The 16,557-nt window shown below is 39.5% G+C and overlaps 2 protein-coding genes across 2 annotated transcripts; one reads left to right on the top strand and one right to left on the bottom strand.

Annotated features, from left to right (window-relative positions):
- Positions 1-2,489: 2,489 nt before the first annotated feature.
- Positions 2,490-12,670, bottom strand: LOC145479478 (UBX domain-containing protein 6-like). The gene is made up of 13 exons (XM_081457854.1): positions 12,619-12,670; positions 11,613-11,840; positions 11,052-11,205; positions 9,982-10,055; positions 9,672-9,794; positions 9,190-9,287; positions 8,881-8,956; positions 8,448-8,526; positions 7,804-7,928; positions 7,418-7,512; positions 6,499-6,626; positions 6,254-6,396; positions 2,490-5,318 (listed from the first exon to the last, which is right to left on the bottom strand). The coding sequence occupies exons 2-13, from the start codon at positions 11,778-11,780 to the stop codon at positions 5,187-5,189; spliced, it is 1,395 nt and encodes a 464-aa protein (XP_081313980.1). The 5' UTR covers positions 11,781-11,840; positions 12,619-12,670; the 3' UTR covers positions 2,490-5,186.
- Positions 12,671-12,697: 27 nt separating this feature from the next.
- Positions 12,698-14,649, top strand: LOC145479482 (PIH1 domain-containing protein 2-like). The gene is made up of 3 exons (XM_081457859.1): positions 12,698-12,922; positions 13,090-13,761; positions 14,332-14,649. Exons 1-3 carry the CDS (start codon positions 12,698-12,700, stop codon positions 14,467-14,469), a joined length of 1,035 nt encoding a protein of 344 aa, XP_081313985.1. The 3' UTR covers positions 14,470-14,649.
- The last annotated feature ends 1,908 nt before the right edge of the window (positions 14,650-16,557 follow it).

Below are 16,557 nucleotides of genomic sequence, written 5' to 3'. Positions count from 1 at the left end.
ATTATTCAGGAAAAAAGCTGGTAAATTGTGATAACTTGGGATGCCAGAAATTGTTCAGCTTGTTGAACATTTCGCTATTTGGCAAATGAAACCTTCGTCAAATACCCTCGATCCCAAAGTGAAAATCTTACCTGCCGTAAGGCAACCGTACACAGCTGCTACTTTCCTCTGCTTTCAATTTCCAAGGAAAGTCCTTCTAATAAGGGAGGTTGATGAAAACTCCAATCCAACGAAAGCGCTAATTCTGTAGCCTTACTGTATACTGTTAATCCACTACTTATTAAATCTGACATTCACGACAACACAAGCTCTTCATTGGTTGAGATACGAGACAAAAAACAAATTGAAGAAACACCTACTAATTTTCTATATCAGCAACGCCCAAACAATTTAGATGCCTCAACGCCCCTTTACACTAGAGCCCATGATTAGGGGATAAAAACTGGCAGGGAGGTGAGGGGCTGGAAGCCATAAACTCCTATAACACGCAACGGACAATCGGACGATAAAGTTATAAGCAGTAGGGATGCGTTTGTTTGTTTGTTTGTTTTTTGGGGGGGATTAGCCAGAGGTTCGGACTGCTGGTATTGCGCTATATATCGCGGCTATAAAAATGTAAATTAAAATCAAACGGGTTTTTTGGCCTGCCTCGTGTCACTTATTTTAGAGCACGGAGAAATCCATTGCTATAAAATTAAACAAGTGTAACTGATGCAAGCGTAACGCAAGATTAACGGTAAACAGGAGCGCAGAGGAGCGAAGTTTTTTTAGAGGAGCGATTTTTTTGGAAACACAATTCGATCTGAGTCGATCTGAGTCGATCTGCCCCGATCTGTCCCTTATTGACAATTAATTCTTAAGATTTATACCTGTTTGCTTATTCTCGGAAAGTGGGAATTATATTGGATAGTCTTTAATCGGGTCATTGTGATCTCTTGATTTCTTGATCTCTTGTGAGGTTTGCATTTAGTTTTTGAGACTTCAGTACAGTTACGACCATTTTTCAAAAACAGATTGTCACGCACGTTGAGAATTCCATCGTAGGAACATTCACGCAGCTCACTGTCAAAGCCAACTTAAAACTTTAATCTGTTGTTATATGCTTTATTTCATGGATGAAAATGATACTGATGCCAGAAGAATAGATCGAAAACCATGCAATCAGCGCGAATCAAGGCGACCCAAGCAGCTCAAGCTGTGTGCGATGATAATGCTGCGTAGAGGTCATCTTAAGTAATAGCGAACAAGTAAAAATTAGAAGACTTTATGTTATGGGCTTGGGAAAAAAAAATTCAGAGACATTTTACAGTTATTCTAGTTGCTTTGAGCAAAATCTGAGCGACGGGCTAAAATTTGGGCCGGGTGGACGGGCCGCGATTTTGCATCGTCTGCGGCAAAATGAGACTGCTTGCAATCCGGAGGGGGGGGGGTTACTCCCTTATATGGGCTATATAGGTATGTGCGGCCCCAAAGGGTAGGGTTTTTCCGCCGTTTTAGTCATAAATAGGGTATCGATTTTGGCCATTTTGGTCTTAAATAGGGTATGGGTTTAGCAGTCTAGTCTTGAAATGGGTGTTTCTTGGAAGAAGCTACTCTTTTATTATGATCAATAAGACCGTCAACAAAAGCCCTTCATAACTTATGTTTAGGGCAACTGTGCCAGCTGCAATGGTCATGAATAGGGTACCGAATTTTTGCCCAGGTCATAAATAAGGTAGCAAAAATCGCAGATTTTGGCCATAAATAGGGTAAGGGTTTTGGGAAGTGGGCCACACACCCCCACACAACTTTTCCGGGGGTAGCCCCCGGGCTTGTAACTGACCTGTTTGGGCGACTCTTTTTTCACTACAGTCGGTTATCAACATCAAGGGACATCGGAAATGTACCGTAGATTACTGCAGAGTATTCGCTGGACATCTGGTAGTACAAGAGGGTGTCAGTCATGTTTCTAAGATGACCTTGACTGATTTCTAAAATGGTCTAGAATGACCTAAATTGACGTTGAAATGACTGATTTCTAAAATGATCTAAAATGAGATACATTTACCTTGAACTGATAACCTTGGCTGATTTCTGAAATGATCTACACCGACCTAAAATGGCCTAAAATGACCTTCATAACAATCTTGGCTGATTTCTGAAATGACCCAAGATAAAGTTTACACTTTATTTTATTGGAACAATTAAAAATAGTAACTGCCAACAATCTTCGCGTTTGCGTTATAAGTTGTTCTGGTGACGGATAGCCGTTTGGAAGAGCTCAATAGCATGTTGATAATTTCTTTACGTGTTATGTTCCAAAATTGACATGTTGTTTATGTTTTAAAATGAATTAATAAAAAGGCATGGTACAATAATTTTTGTCTTTCCTGATTTTACTGACCCAGTTTTATTTTGTTAAACCAATTTCGTTTATGCTCGACATAACTGACTTGTAACCCATGCCCTAAACGTCTACCTACCATAGTTGTGATTCCAAACTGGCGAGTACTTCTTACAGTCAGCTATCAGTAAAAGCTGCTTTGCCTTAAAGGGGTGCCTTAAGCCGGACGTATAGAAACAAAATAAAGAATTCATGACTTCTGTTATAGAAAAGCGCTCTGACATAACAAAATTATAGCAAAAACTGCCAAATTTAAACTAGCGTACTACGTGCAATGCCCTTAGACCCGCATCACTGTGCACAACAAGTTGCAGCGTGTCCACCCTTGCAAGTTTCGCGCGATGTTTAAGAGACCATATATACTTCAAGTACTCAAATTTTAAAACAGTGCATTGCAATAAAACTGAAATTCCGTAACTCTTTTTTTGCACCAAAGTGGTCATTCACTTTCCAGTAACTACTTGCCCTCTTAGAGGCTTTTGTTATAAATGGGGACAAGAGTACCAGCAGAAAATTTCATTTGAAAGAGTACATACCTGGAATTACAGGTGTACGGGAAACCATGCCATGAGCAAGAGTAGCACATGAATAAACTGAGGATAACCCTGTCTTCCCTAATCATAAAAGCTACATCAATCAATGCCTCGCTGCTGGCGAACAACTAGGCACTTCACACCAATCAAAACCGCGTGGTAATCATCGAGAATTTCCTCGGGAATTCCCGGCCGTTTGCGCGGCACCCACCACGTTTTAGCAAGCGCTAGTTTTTTCACTCGTTAGAGACCACTGAAAGTCACTTAAATCTTGGTTTCACTTAGCAGGCCACATGTACTGGTAGCAAACGTAACCACCATGTTTGATCTTTTAGCCAGGTTTAAAGGTCATTCATTTCAGAAATCAGTCATGGCTATTTTCGATCATTTAAGGCCATTTCATTAATAGTCATGGCTATTTTAGATCATTTCAGGTCATTTTCGAAATCAGTCATGGTTATTTTCGATCATTTAAGGTCATTTCAGAAATCAGTCATGGCTATTTTAGATCACTTAAAGTCATTTTAGAAATCAGTGCAAGGTTGTTTTCGATCATGTTAGATCATTTCAGAAATCAGGGAAGGTTACTTAAGGTCATTTCAGAAAACAGTCGTTATTTTAGGTCATTTTAGAAATCATTCAAGATTATTTTCGATCATTAAGCTCATTATAGGTCATTCTTGTTTTAGTAACTAGTTTTCTTTCCGGATCTTTCATAGGTGACCGAAGCTCGCAAACACACAGTAGGGGTGTTTTCCATTATGCCAAAAATTCTGGAAATTTCGGTCGGAAGTCTAATGGAAAGGCCCGTTTCGGTTCGATCTGACCGGAATATTCGGGACCTCCCCTTTGACCGAGGGGAGGCGCGGTGGCCTCATGGTTAGTGCGCTCGTCTCCGGATCGAGCGGTCTGGGTTCGAGCCCTGGCCGGGGACATTGTGTTGTGTTCTTGGGCAAGACACTTTACTCTCACAGTACCTCTCTCCACCCAGGCGTATAAATGGGTACCGGCGAACTTAATGCTGGGGGTAACCCTGCAATGGACTAGCATCCCATCCAGGGGGGAGTAGAAATACTCCTAGTCGCTTCATACTACAGAAACCGGGATAAGCTCCAGCCTGATGGGCCACTTGGCTCGCATGCAGACTTTACCTTTACCTTTACCCCTTTGACCGGTCCGACCGAAATTTGCCGTTCAATTTTGATCAACAAACCGGTTCATCGCCTTACTTCTCTTCAGTAGATTTCACTTATGCAGGGTAAGGAATAAAAAATGGCAAGAGCTAATTCCCTTGGTTAACCCAGTTTGATCGGAAATTGTCGTTCCATTTTCCTCGGGTAGCTGGCTGTGAACTATGACCGGTCGGTTTGGCATACTGGAAAGCACCCTAGTACTCAGGTTACACCACAGTCGAAGTACAAGGAATGATACTACTATATATCTTGGACACTCTATTACTCTTTACATGGAATGCTTCGTTTTTACCGGAAGACTGCTATTCGCCCTACATAAGCTACATCTTATGGTCTTTACATTTAGAAGAAACTGAAAACAAATCAATGCATTATAAACGAAATATTTCCTTTCTCTTCAAAACGTTTAACATTTGTCCGAGTAAAAGACAAAACTTGTCCTCACGTTTGGCTCCCCGAAGACGACATATTTGAGCGTATGATTTTGGCTTTCCAAGACTAAAGAAAAATGCTTGTATTCGTGTGGGAAAGTTGTCCCTTGGTTTCCTCTTATTTAAAGAAATATTCCGAATATTTTAAATATTCCAACCTAGCATTTAACGTCGCCACGTTTTCGCTGTCTTGAGTTAAACTTCGTGGACCAGCGAAACCTACAATGTACGTTAAATTAATTTCGCACCCTGTCAAACTCAAATTTCGCCGCCTCAAACTCGCATGAACTTAAATTTGTCCTTCATTAGGGGACTTGAGATTTGAGTGACTTTTCAATTCTAGTCTATAGGCTTCACATTATCACATCACATACCCATCTCATCCCATAAGCTACCCTCTCTACTTAAACCAACACCAAGAGCGAGAATCGTTCTCGTATTCAAATTCGTACTCGTAGTCCAATCTAAACTAATAATCCTAATTACTGCCACCTCTCTACAACGGCCACTTTATTCTGTCCCATATTTTGCTGATGTGGAGAAGGATTCGACCATATATGTCTGTGAATTTGACAAAAGATTTCGCTATACTTTCAGTTTAAATATCAACAATAATAATCCTCTTTAAATCCTCAATTATTGTATTCTAGCTTAGTTCTTGTACTCTTTGTAGAAGCTCAGGTTTCAGGAACACATTCTCGTCCACTTCTCCTTGAGCAGCTAAAATATCCTTCAGAACATTCGGGTCCCACTTGAAAGTCACCACAGCAGCAGGGACCTACACAAAGATCAACAGCAAGATTCTCGTTCCTGTTTTCATACAGCTTCGATACACCACTTTGGGAGAATATGGTATTTGGGTTTTAGTCTAGTCTGGCCAGACACTTTTTTGGCTTCGATTTATTTTTCCTCGACCACGCGAGAGCGGACGCGAAAAATAATGTCTCTTCCTCGAGTCCCGTTAGGGCTTTCTCAAATCCTCTGCGGTTGGTACTTTTGCTTGCGATCCCGACGAACTCAAGACAAAATAGAAAGTCTGTGGACAGAGTATTTTTAGTCTCTCGATCATGTTCATTACGGGTAGTCTCTTTAATCATTCAGCTCGTCGCGCAGTGTTTTCTGAAGCCTCTAACGGTTTGTCGCGCCGACTTAAAATCTGAAGTTAAGTTAAAAGAACTCATTAACTTTAAACAGCAACAGATATTGCGTAAACTACATCAGAGACACTTGCCAGAACTTCGTGGCAGGAATGTTTCGCCGTCAGAAACTGAATCTCGCTCAGACGTTTCTTGACCTTTATTGTGGGAGCGGGGAGAGGGGGGGAGATAAATTGAGCGAGCGAAAGAAACTTTATATTATTTATCCAGATGTAATTTTTGCTAGCAAATTAAAAAAAATCGATTCTCACAGATAAATAAAAACTGAAACGAATGCACAGAAATAAGAACGGGGCGTACGGAGGTAATATAATGTGAGAGCTATGATACAATTTGTAGAACTTGCAACATGGAAAGTTTAGAGAGAAGAAACCACACTCCGGTTAATTTTAGTCGGCAAAAATTTGTCACACTTAAATACAATAGAAAATACTTTTTTTTAACAGAGATAACGACAAATATAGCGGGAAATTGATGAAATTATACATCAAGAATTGCCAAGGTTGTTATCATCGTGTAGTGTAAAGTGTTTGGAAATTCCCCTGCATGTACTTACCAAACCTAAGTCGATCAGAGAAGCGTTGTCATCTGTTAATTGTCTTGTGGCTTCGGACAAGACAAATGGCTGCCAGTCGGACACGAGTGACTGCCGAACAAACTCGAACACATCCCGAAGTTTTTCTCGGGAATAAAATGTTCCTGTCATAACAAAGAGAAAGATCGACTCTTATTAAATATGGAGCCGACTGAGTCAATACTCAAGTGAAGAAATGTGGAAATAAATCAAGCATTCATACGTACCTTGTAGGATGATGCCGTCAGGAAATCGAACCCGCAACAAAGTGAAACGGTAGATCTTGGATGGACGCTTCTCTGCTTCACGCATAGCGCGAGTTCTGAGCTGAGAATTACGCTCAACTTCCTCGGTTCTAGAAAATGGAAAGAAAGGAGGATGAATAAGCGAACGAACGAACGAACGAACGAACGGGCGGACGGACGGACGCACGAACAAACACACACGCACGAACGAACAAACGAACGCACGCACGCACGCACGCACGCACGCACGCACGCACGAAAAGTCTTAGGTAGCGACCACACTACGCCAGAGTAATTTAAAAACGCAGCTTTAGTTCTACGGTTAGGCCTGTCTCCACAATAATCCGTTTGGAAAACGGAACTTTTCGAAAATGCTCTTCAACCCGGAAGCCTTTGAAAACGCCGGTTTTCGTTTTCGGGCGGACGGAAAACATTTTGAAAACGGAGCTCTTAGAAACCGATGGCGTCACGATCCATGTGATTACCATGGTTGAGTTTTCCTCAAACACAAATCCAAAATGACCGGTGATTGTTGCGTTTTTAAATTCCTCCAGCGTAGTGTGGACGGAAAACATTCCATGCGTTTTCAGAGTAAAATCCTCCGTTTTTAAATTCCTCCGGCGTAGTGTGGAGGGGGCCTTACGAGAATACAACAACGATTAGCCTTGGTTAAAAAAAAAAGAAAGAAAATAACGGAAAGATGGCAAGGTTTGGCACGCATGATCTAAAGGTTAAAGAATGATAACGCTGAAGCATGCATTCACAGTGAAAGTAAAATCAGATATAAGCTTATGGATGAACAAAAAACGACAATCAGCTAATTCAAGTCAAATTCAAGTTCTAAGTTGTGGTGTTTGATCAAAACCAAAGACTTCTAAAAAGACTATTCTCAAATCCTGACCTTGCTATTTGCTCCCTTTTGACTTCATCAGCACTCTTGGTAAAGAAATCACTGGGGACTTCAAAATGGCTAGCTTGACTGCTTGGCTTGTAGACCTACAAAGATCGGAGTAACAGAAAACAGTAAGGGAAGGACAGTTGATGTGTATGCGTCAATGAAATCCTGAGACCGTTGGAAAATATTTCTCTGCCACAAATTTGTGTGGCCATAACCAAAATCGGCGTGGTGCACAACTGCAAAAGGAGATGCAAGACAGACGCAGGCTTCGTTATATCACGGTTATAGTCGAACATCATTTATTTACCTTTTATAATAGATTCATGACAAACAAGAAAAAGCAACCTCCACTTTAGATGTAGGTAGAATATCGTCAAGGCTGAGGTTACCTTTAAGCATCGATCGAGTTTTGGCTTCAGAGCTTCACTGCTGACCAAGACTTCTTTGAATACCTTCAGTCGTTCGCAGTCAGCACACTCCTCCTTTGGCAAAACGAAAAACTTCTCTTCCGAATCTGAAAACAAACAAATAGAGAAAAGTAAACACTTAGTTTAATATTTGATGCAATATATCAAAGTCGTTAAAGGTAAATTAATCGCAGTAGCAAAAATCAAACAGCTGACTTTCGACTGAAAGTATTTGACTTGTTGGCTGCAACGCAACCACCGCTTTTTAGTACAAATTATAAACGTGATGAACCCCAGCTCCGCTAACTAAAGCCTCTGATTCGCTCTCGTTAACATAAAAGCTCGTGGATATCCTGGTTCTCCCGGTCCAATGATAATTAACGCCGGCGGCTCGAACGATTGTTCACGTCGGCTTGTCGACGACAAAACTTTCCCAATTAGCAACATCGCTAAAGAATGCAGGCTCTGTTGAGACAAATCAGAGATCGAATTCTAATCCAGGAAAGTTCTCGCTCTCCCAATCACCAGTAAACAGACACCTGTCAATAAAGTGAACACGTGATCAGCTATCCAAGGCACTAAAATTTCAAGGAAAAGTAGACGTTATCCAGGGTCAGTTATTGTACCTTCTACTGAAAGAACTTTATCTTCAAAACCGCAGGCGAGAAGGAATTCAACAGCCCCTCTGATGGGCGCCACGCGCTCCTGAGTGAATGCAAAATAATACAAAATTATCAACAGAGAATTTACCGTTTAAATACACAGGGTGCTACACGCTGCAGATTTCAGATTTTACAACTGGGGCCAACAGGAAATTACAAATTATCATCCAGAAAATCAAATATAAAAATTTTAAGGCTTATAGATTTTGTTCCCAAAGTTTAAGTGATAAGTTTGGGGGGCAAATCTATAGGTATTTATGGTAAATTGTCGGCACTGAAAACCCCTCCGAGAGATTTTTCTTGCATCATCCCAATGAATCACTGAATGCAACACCAAAAAATCAGTGCAAAGAAAGAAAATGGATGAGTAGAATGTTTGTGTCATTAAATGAATTACCTGAAATATTTTGTTGCTTTGTTTTATTTTTTGATACTTTTCCTCTTCAGGGTTCTTACAAACGTTGTCAAGGTATCTAAAAGAAGAGAACAACCAATTTATCTTAACCATTTATTAGAATGAAAGTAGAACACTCGTCTGGTCTTTTAATCTAGCAAGTAATGACCATTGCCTACAGGAGATTTCAATCTTAAAAAAGTTTCAAAGAAAAGCCTTTGTCGTGAGATTTCAAGCTAAGAAGCCTGTTAATGGGCTTGTTTTGTGTTACTGGGTGTGTTGTTGAATATTTTAATTTAATAAACTGCTTACCTACAGAGTAAGTCAACACACGCCTTCACCTTTTCCTTATCTTTGTTAAGAGAGTATATCATTGAGCAAGAGGAAGTCAAGGATTCTTCATGATAATGCTGAAAAAAAAAATGATAGTTCACCAACACATTTGAAAATCATTTTAAGCTTAATAATATTATGATTTATTAATTTATCATTAATTCAAAACTTTGCTACATAAAAGTGGACTTAATACAATGGAATTGTCCTATCTGAACTTAATTAACATACATGTACAGAACAGACATATCCTTACAGACAACTCCATAGTAAATACAACTATTTATAACAGACATATTTGGACACTCTGCCCAGACACTTGGTTGATAATAAGGGCACACTGCCCAGACACTTAGATAATCATATGGACACTCTGCCCAGACACTTGGATGATAATGTGGACATTCAAACCACACATTCGGATGTCTATAACTGTTTTCCATACATGTACATGTAGGTACCTTATGAAGACAATCAGAAAGGTGTGCATCTATTTCACTTTGTAAAGCTGTGACTGGGCACAGAGGACAGCTGAAGTATACTCCTTCATGGGCAAGCACAGTTGAGCAATCTACTTCAGTTGGCTGAGCATATCAGGAATAGAAAACACAGTTGAAGAAATTTTAGTTATCAGCATGTGTTTGTAAGGGGTACTATACCACAGTTTCTGGCAAAGAGATGCCATTAGCCATGTAGCACTATCTACAACAACATACATATCCAGCCAGTTGTTTATCATGGTGGTTATTAGTAGACTAGAGTATATCTGACCTCAGCAGTAGACTGAAGGCTCTTTTGAAGTTCTCTGGCCTGGCTAGCCCCTTGGTATGCCATCTCCTGTCTCACTGAAAATGTACACAAAATACAATGTATGCATCACATGAGAGTAAACATCCACATTGATTTTTGCCCCATGGAGAATGAACAGCTCACATGCAACAGGCTCAAGTAACTGTTGTTTTATCTTTTATAAGTTTGAATAACTAGAATTATTAAAAACTGCATCATTTGATAATGCAATTCAAGAGTTTTCATAGGCTTGCACTGTAGCTATCATGGGTTATGAGTCATTGTTATATCTCTCAGTTAGTATGCACGCTGTGATTAGTCAATTTAGCGGGCCGTATTTTACTGTACGGCTCGCTAAAATTTAAAGCTGTTTTCGTTGTCAAAATGTTTCATGATTTATTGCCAAGTGTTCTTAACTTTTTTAGCAAGTAAAAGTTTAAACTTTCTTTTACTTCTGATATTGTGTATTAAAACCTGCTAACGACTTAAAAGTCACTTAACAACGATTTCAAATTGACTTGTTTTGCTTTCGAAGTACATCAGAAATTTGAAGCCTCTCTGCCTGTATATAAATCGTTCCCAAACCTTTCAAACACAGTAGAGATATAATGCAGTAAATATCTTACTAACCTCATTTTCTCGGTCTGTACTGTAAGTTATGGAGCAAGTTTTCTCCCCCTCAATTTATGACCCACGCGCTTCGTGCTTGGGCCATAAATCGATGGGGAAAAAACTTGCTCCGTAACTTACAGTACGGCCCTTGACCTCAGTTAGTAAGAGGCATTTATACCATGCTCTAGAAATATGGTGAGAGTATGCATAATTTTTGGGGGGTTTTTATCCTTATTTTATTTCAATCAGTTTAAGAACTATCTTTTGGGGGCATTTTTAATAAAACAATTATTCCACACAGGCTTGTTGGATATGACATTATTATAGCCAACCTGGTGCAATGCGCCTCATTCGCTATCTACCATCTCATATCCAATGCCTGCTCCTGGAATAATTTTTAAATATAAATATTTGACACAATACTACATTTGACAAATAACCTTCTCTCTTGAGCTGATTCAGATTAAGAGCATTTTCTGTGCTTGCACTTTGAGAAGTTGATGACGTTGGTCCACTATGTTTCCAGGTGGCTGTAGCAGACTTTGGTTTCTTCACAGCATTTTTTTCATGAACAGACATCCTTTCCAAAGCAGCCTAGCATGGGTAGAAAAACTTGGCATTTTGCTAACTAATAAATCATTTATTTCAATCTGGGATCAATAAAATTTCAACTTCTTCTCTAAATAATTATGTGTCACTAGTACCCATTTTAAACACCTGGGTGCAGAGAGACACTGTGAGAGTACAGTGTCTTGGCCAGAAACACAACACAATGTCCCTGGCCAGTGCTCGATCCAGAACTGCTTAATCCAGAGACGAGTGTACTAACCATGAAGCTACAATGCCTCCCACACAGCCTTCATCAGTCCGAGCATTATAATTTATTTAGTGAATCTCTGTACAAAGATGAACATTATTTTGTTACACATAGCTATCGTGATCCACACAGGTAGAGCAGCAGCTTAGTATTTAAAAATCACTATTTAGTAATCAATACTCACCAGCCCTGCTCTTTGTGCATCTGAGCTTGGTGCTGTTCTAGCAGTTGGCATCTGTGAAGTTGAGGCTTGCTGTCTTGAAGAAGGCCTGCTATCACCTTCCAAGGTGTGGCCCTCGCCAGCCTTCTTGAACTTGTACTCTAGTTTGGCTTTTTCAAAGAGCTTCTTCATTTTGAAATCAAAAGTCTGAATTTGTCATCATTCAGTAGAACTTAAAATTTACAGTTGCACCTAAGAGACAAAGGAAAAAGAAATTAAAAAGATGAAAACAATAAAAACCAGAAACATTCTCATCCCTAGACCAACCAAGATCAAAACGATCAATGATCAAAACATGGCTCTGGAGATACATGTTTTGATTGGCTAGATTCTTGGACTAAGATTTTTACTAATTCAATGCTGATATCCTTCCCTGTGAATTAGGGAATATCTTAGTCCAACATAGCTACCCAATCAAATCATGTCTCCAGGGAAACCTATTTCTTCTGCTCAGGTGATGTCAGGTAAGACAGACAAGCAGCAGACAAGAACAATGGTACGTCTTACTGCTATTTGAAAAAATCATGACACTTCTGACCACATTGCTACGCACCTGAGAACATATATGTGTAAAAGTCTACAGATGTAAATGTATCATGCATTGATGTTGGTCATCACAAGACAATACAAACTTGTCTGTAGTTGAGATGTGAATTGTACATGATAAATGGATCAACCAGACATCCTAGTATATATGCATGATCTTATAGCTTTCACAGATATTTAGGCAACGACGTGATCCGTAAAATTGAGAAGAACGACATTGTTTTTGCTTCCTGAATCTGGTAAGCTCAGTTATAATGCATGGATGAAATGGACTTGAGCTTTGACTTCAGTTTCAAAGAGTCTTCGTAATCCAAAGAAAAATGGTTTTGCATGCACGATGTAGAAACAACTTCACATAGAAAAAATTCTTACTCTACCAAAAAAATCCTTACTCTAATTTTAGGCTTTAAATATGGTTACCAACCTTATTTCCAGAATTTTCCTTTTCATGTTTCACTTTGAACAGGCTCAACTTTAGAGGTGACAGCGGCAAATTTGGAAGCATGAGTAGTAGGGGGCTATTCCCAGTAATACTCACATTATTCAAAATGGCGGATCAGAGGGGTTCGGAGAGCTTCTTGAATCAAGCAGAGAGTATGTGGAAAATGCTGGATGATATGGCTGAGTCAGATCCCGAAGCATATAAGAAGTTTATCGACAAGGCTTTGAAGGATGGAGCTACCTCCTTCAAGCCACCGGAACCTTGTTTTTGCATCAGTACTATTTTGGTAAGCATGGCAACGGGCACTTTCACTTTCTTATAGCTCACGTAAAGTTAGTGATTTTTTTCTTCGCCACCTCAAACTTTCTGAAGGAAATTATGTGTCGTTAAAGGAATGGGTACGATTCCGTGTACAGTTTCTAACATACCGTCCTTCAATCATTGGCATTTCAGCTTCCATCTGTGATCACCCATGAGCTGTTTGTGAACATTTGTAGTTGGGAACAAATGATTGCTCCAAAGTCAGAAAACGACCCAATTCCCGTGATGGCCGGGGAGCTTCAGGAGAAAACAGAAGGAAAATCAACATATTCTGTAGTTGATGTTATTGTTAATCCAGTTGTCACTAAAGGTGTGTCGAACAGTAAAGATCGCAAAAACCTTCTTGTGCATGTCGCTTTGGATTACCTCGAGAACACCAAAAAGATGCAAGTTTCAAGAAAATATAAAAACTCAAAAAAGCCTTTTAAAGGTGATCCAAAGAATTTGCGAAAATATTTACGGCATGGAAGGGAACAAGGGATCAATCCAAAGAATCCTGAGCAACAGAAGCCTGGGGTTTCTGAGAACCCAGAATCATTATTGAAACAACTTTCATCAATAGCAGTATCTGACAGCCAGCCTGATAGAAATGCACCACTTGACTTGTTTGAGCGATCAGCAGAAAAACCGAAAAAATGCTTGATTGAGGAAGTGTCATCAACAAATACAGCACCACAGCCAACAACACCAAATTATGAAGTTCTTGTGAAAGATGCAGAGAATTCCAAGCCAAAAAGGATCATTATTAAAGTGGGCTTACCAAATGTTGCATCATCTTCTCAGTGCCAACTGGATGCTTGTGAGGTATGGAACTAACTGCAAGCATAATATTTACTCACTTCCAGACCTGTCAACCCTCCCTTTTTGGCCAGAAGTTTTATGTTTTTTTGTCATGTCTTCCAGACTCCTGACAAAGATAGGAAACCTCTTGCTTTTTCTGAGAAAAAATATAGACTGAAAAAAAAGTGATAAAAATGATGGTTCTAACAGCTTATTTTAATCTTGCAAATCTGTGATTCACACTTACAGATCACTTTTTTTTTCTTCTGTTGTGCCAATAAGTGGGGTATAAGTGGCATAATGTCCAGGTTTTTTTGAGTCTACCTCCAGATTTTTCACTGTTGGGGGCTGGCAGGTCTGTACTTCCTGATAATTGAATTTAAGTACCAGTCTTTGTTGTGAAGGTGGATCTAAAATTTCATTCCTGAACTGTCTTTGGTCTCTGAAAAGTGCAAAATGGATACTTAAGATACAATCCTCCTCACTCCTTTTGTTTTTAATTCCTCCCTATCCCCCCCCCCCCCCCCACCCTCAACCATCAGAAATCTTCCACTCTCTAACTAATGTAAACTTTTCTTTTTTTCTTTGTTGTAGACTGAACTGTCACTGGATGTTCCAGGAGTTTACAGACTCAATGTTGAGCTGGCACAGAAAGTTGACCCTGAACAAACAACAGCCACTTTCAACACCAATGCACACAAGTTGGTAGTGAAACTTCCAATTCTATCTTGATGGCAACACACTGTTTTCATTTGCCACTGGCAGCCATTTCACAGAGTTTGCATTTTTCAATGATAAATCTGACATGGGTGCTTTTTTTTTTTTTCAAACCTGGAAAAAAGTTTGTGAAGAAAGTGTATTTTCGCATCCTCAGAAATGAATAAAGCTTGTCTGTCTTCATGTAAATTTGTTTTACATGTACATTCTTCATGCAGGTACCATTTAGATTAATTCCAGTGGTAAATCAAACCACAACACATGGCTTACTGATGATTGTGTTCCTGAATCATTCGAAACATACAAGATCCTTTGCAGGCGATGACACTTACAGTACTCCTGAACATAAAATCCTGCTTGAATCAAGCGTAAGACTTTGAGGCTATCAAAACGTCAGTTCTTAGCAACAACAATATAATCCTTTTCAAGGCAAGTCTCTTGGAAGATCAAAGCATAGACGAACTACTAAACACCGCTAAAAACTCTTAATATGTAGACTAGAACAGGCACTGTATTTCACAAAGATCATGGCACAAGTAAATCTCTTAAAAGGTTTCAAAACCAGGTCACAAAATCAAACTGTGTTGGGAAACTGCTCATAAAATTTAGTAGCAAAGTAGAACCAGAAGCATATGCTTCTGGTATAACATGTTAAATACCTGCTGTCAAAGAGTGTAATAATGAAATATGAAGAATTGAGATAATTAAAGAAGTTGAGCATACTCTGCCAACTTTGCTAACCCTTTAATGGAACGATCCTTGAAATTTGGGTGGCCGGTTTAAGGCAATGACACTCCAAACACTCTCCGCCCCCCCACCCCCGCTCCCATCTTTCGTTTATTTTTGCATTTATTTTATGGCCGGCTCACTATTTGCACCTGGATGTTTTTAATTTCGCGCTACGTAAATATTTACATGAACGATACTGTTGCAATAACTAAGACCCTGAAAAAGTCAAACAGAACAAAGTCGTCTACACGATGCGGTTGATCGCAGATCGAAGCGCGTTCACGCACACTTTTTAAGTGTCCGGGCGAGAAACCGAGCTGTACAAATAGTGAACAATCTGTTTTGAATCTGTTTTCAATTTGTTTTGATTTATATATATATAATGAAGTTGGAGCTCCCTTTGTATGTATCTAAATCTGAACGGCCATTCACCGCTCTCTCGGGGCATGAACGCTGAGCATGAGCTGACTGACAGAATATCTTCAAAGAGAGCTTCTGACTCTCCCCATATAAAAACCGCCAAAATACCAGCAATAACCTTCAAAGTTATATTGCTGCCGTCTTGTATCAACAAATCGTTCTCAACTCGATCGAGACTGAACTTGGAACATTGAGTGCCTCATTAGAAAAATGGGAGGCGTGTCGTGCGATGGACTTTTAAGGACGTTCGCGCTAATTATTTCTGTGCATCCTCAATTACTGCGTACGCAAATTCAGAAATGAACCATGATAGGGCAGATGGCCATTGCTCTAGCTTTGCCTGCTTTTAACGATCTTGGACATTCGGTGACCTTTAAGTGTTTTTTTTTTTCTTTTTGGATCATTTTCTCTACCGATTTTCTACGTTTAGCGAAAAAATGAAGAAAATCTATCGATCAGAAGTTTGAATTTTTTTGCAAAATGCACCATCGAATTCCGTTATTTTAGCTCTTCGTTTATCTGTGCGGCGGTTCCAAATGCCTCTTGAAGGGTTAAGTTTCGTGAAAACGTTGGCAACATTTGTAATTATTTACGCAAGACCCACTTCTACAAAATATAATTAAGATCGTTTGTCTCCGTGGACTCAACTTCGATATTTTTAACTATAAACCTCTGTAGACCATGCTAAATTACGTGCGTCAATTTTTCAAAATCACACGGTTTATCTCCGAAACGAAGTGGGTGACCCCCGTTTTTTTTTGTTTTTTTTTTTTTGCATTTCTGACACAAGTAACTCATTATCTGATTGCTGTAAAAATTTTTTAAAAAATCTATCAACTTGAAAATTTTATAAAAAATACCAGAGAACAGCGATGACGCTTCCTACGGAATCTCACCCAACTCGTTCCTTTCCAGGTACCTCTCAGATTAGAGCGAGGTAGGCCTGTTTAGGGG

The sequence above is a fragment of the Orbicella franksi genome, chromosome 2, assembly GCF_964199315.1.
Source record: "Orbicella franksi chromosome 2, jaOrbFran1.1, whole genome shotgun sequence".
Classification (NCBI taxonomy): Eukaryota; Metazoa; Cnidaria; class Anthozoa; order Scleractinia; family Merulinidae; genus Orbicella; species Orbicella franksi.
This window is presented reverse-complemented; position numbering and strand designations above follow the sequence as displayed.

Coding starts and splice junctions, on each gene's coding strand:
- LOC145479478 (XM_081457854.1), bottom strand. CDS start 11,780: ATGAAGAAGCTCTTTGAAAAAGCCAAACTAGAGTACAAGTTCAAGAAG. Junction 7,929..8,447: donor TAAAGTTCTTTCAGTAGAAG/GTACAATAACTG, acceptor GTTTGTTTTCAG/ATTCGGAAGAGAAGTTTTTC. Junction 6,397..6,498: donor TGACGGCATCATCCTACAAG/GTACGTATGAAT, acceptor TTGTTATGACAG/GAACATTTTATTCCCGAGAA.
- LOC145479482 (XM_081457859.1), top strand. CDS start 12,698: ATGAGTAGTAGGGGGCTATTCCCAGTAATACTCACATTATTCAAAATG. Junction 12,923..13,089: donor TTTGCATCAGTACTATTTTG/GTAAGCATGGCA, acceptor TTGGCATTTCAG/CTTCCATCTGTGATCACCCA. Junction 13,762..14,331: donor GCCAACTGGATGCTTGTGAG/GTATGGAACTAA, acceptor TCTTTGTTGTAG/ACTGAACTGTCACTGGATGT.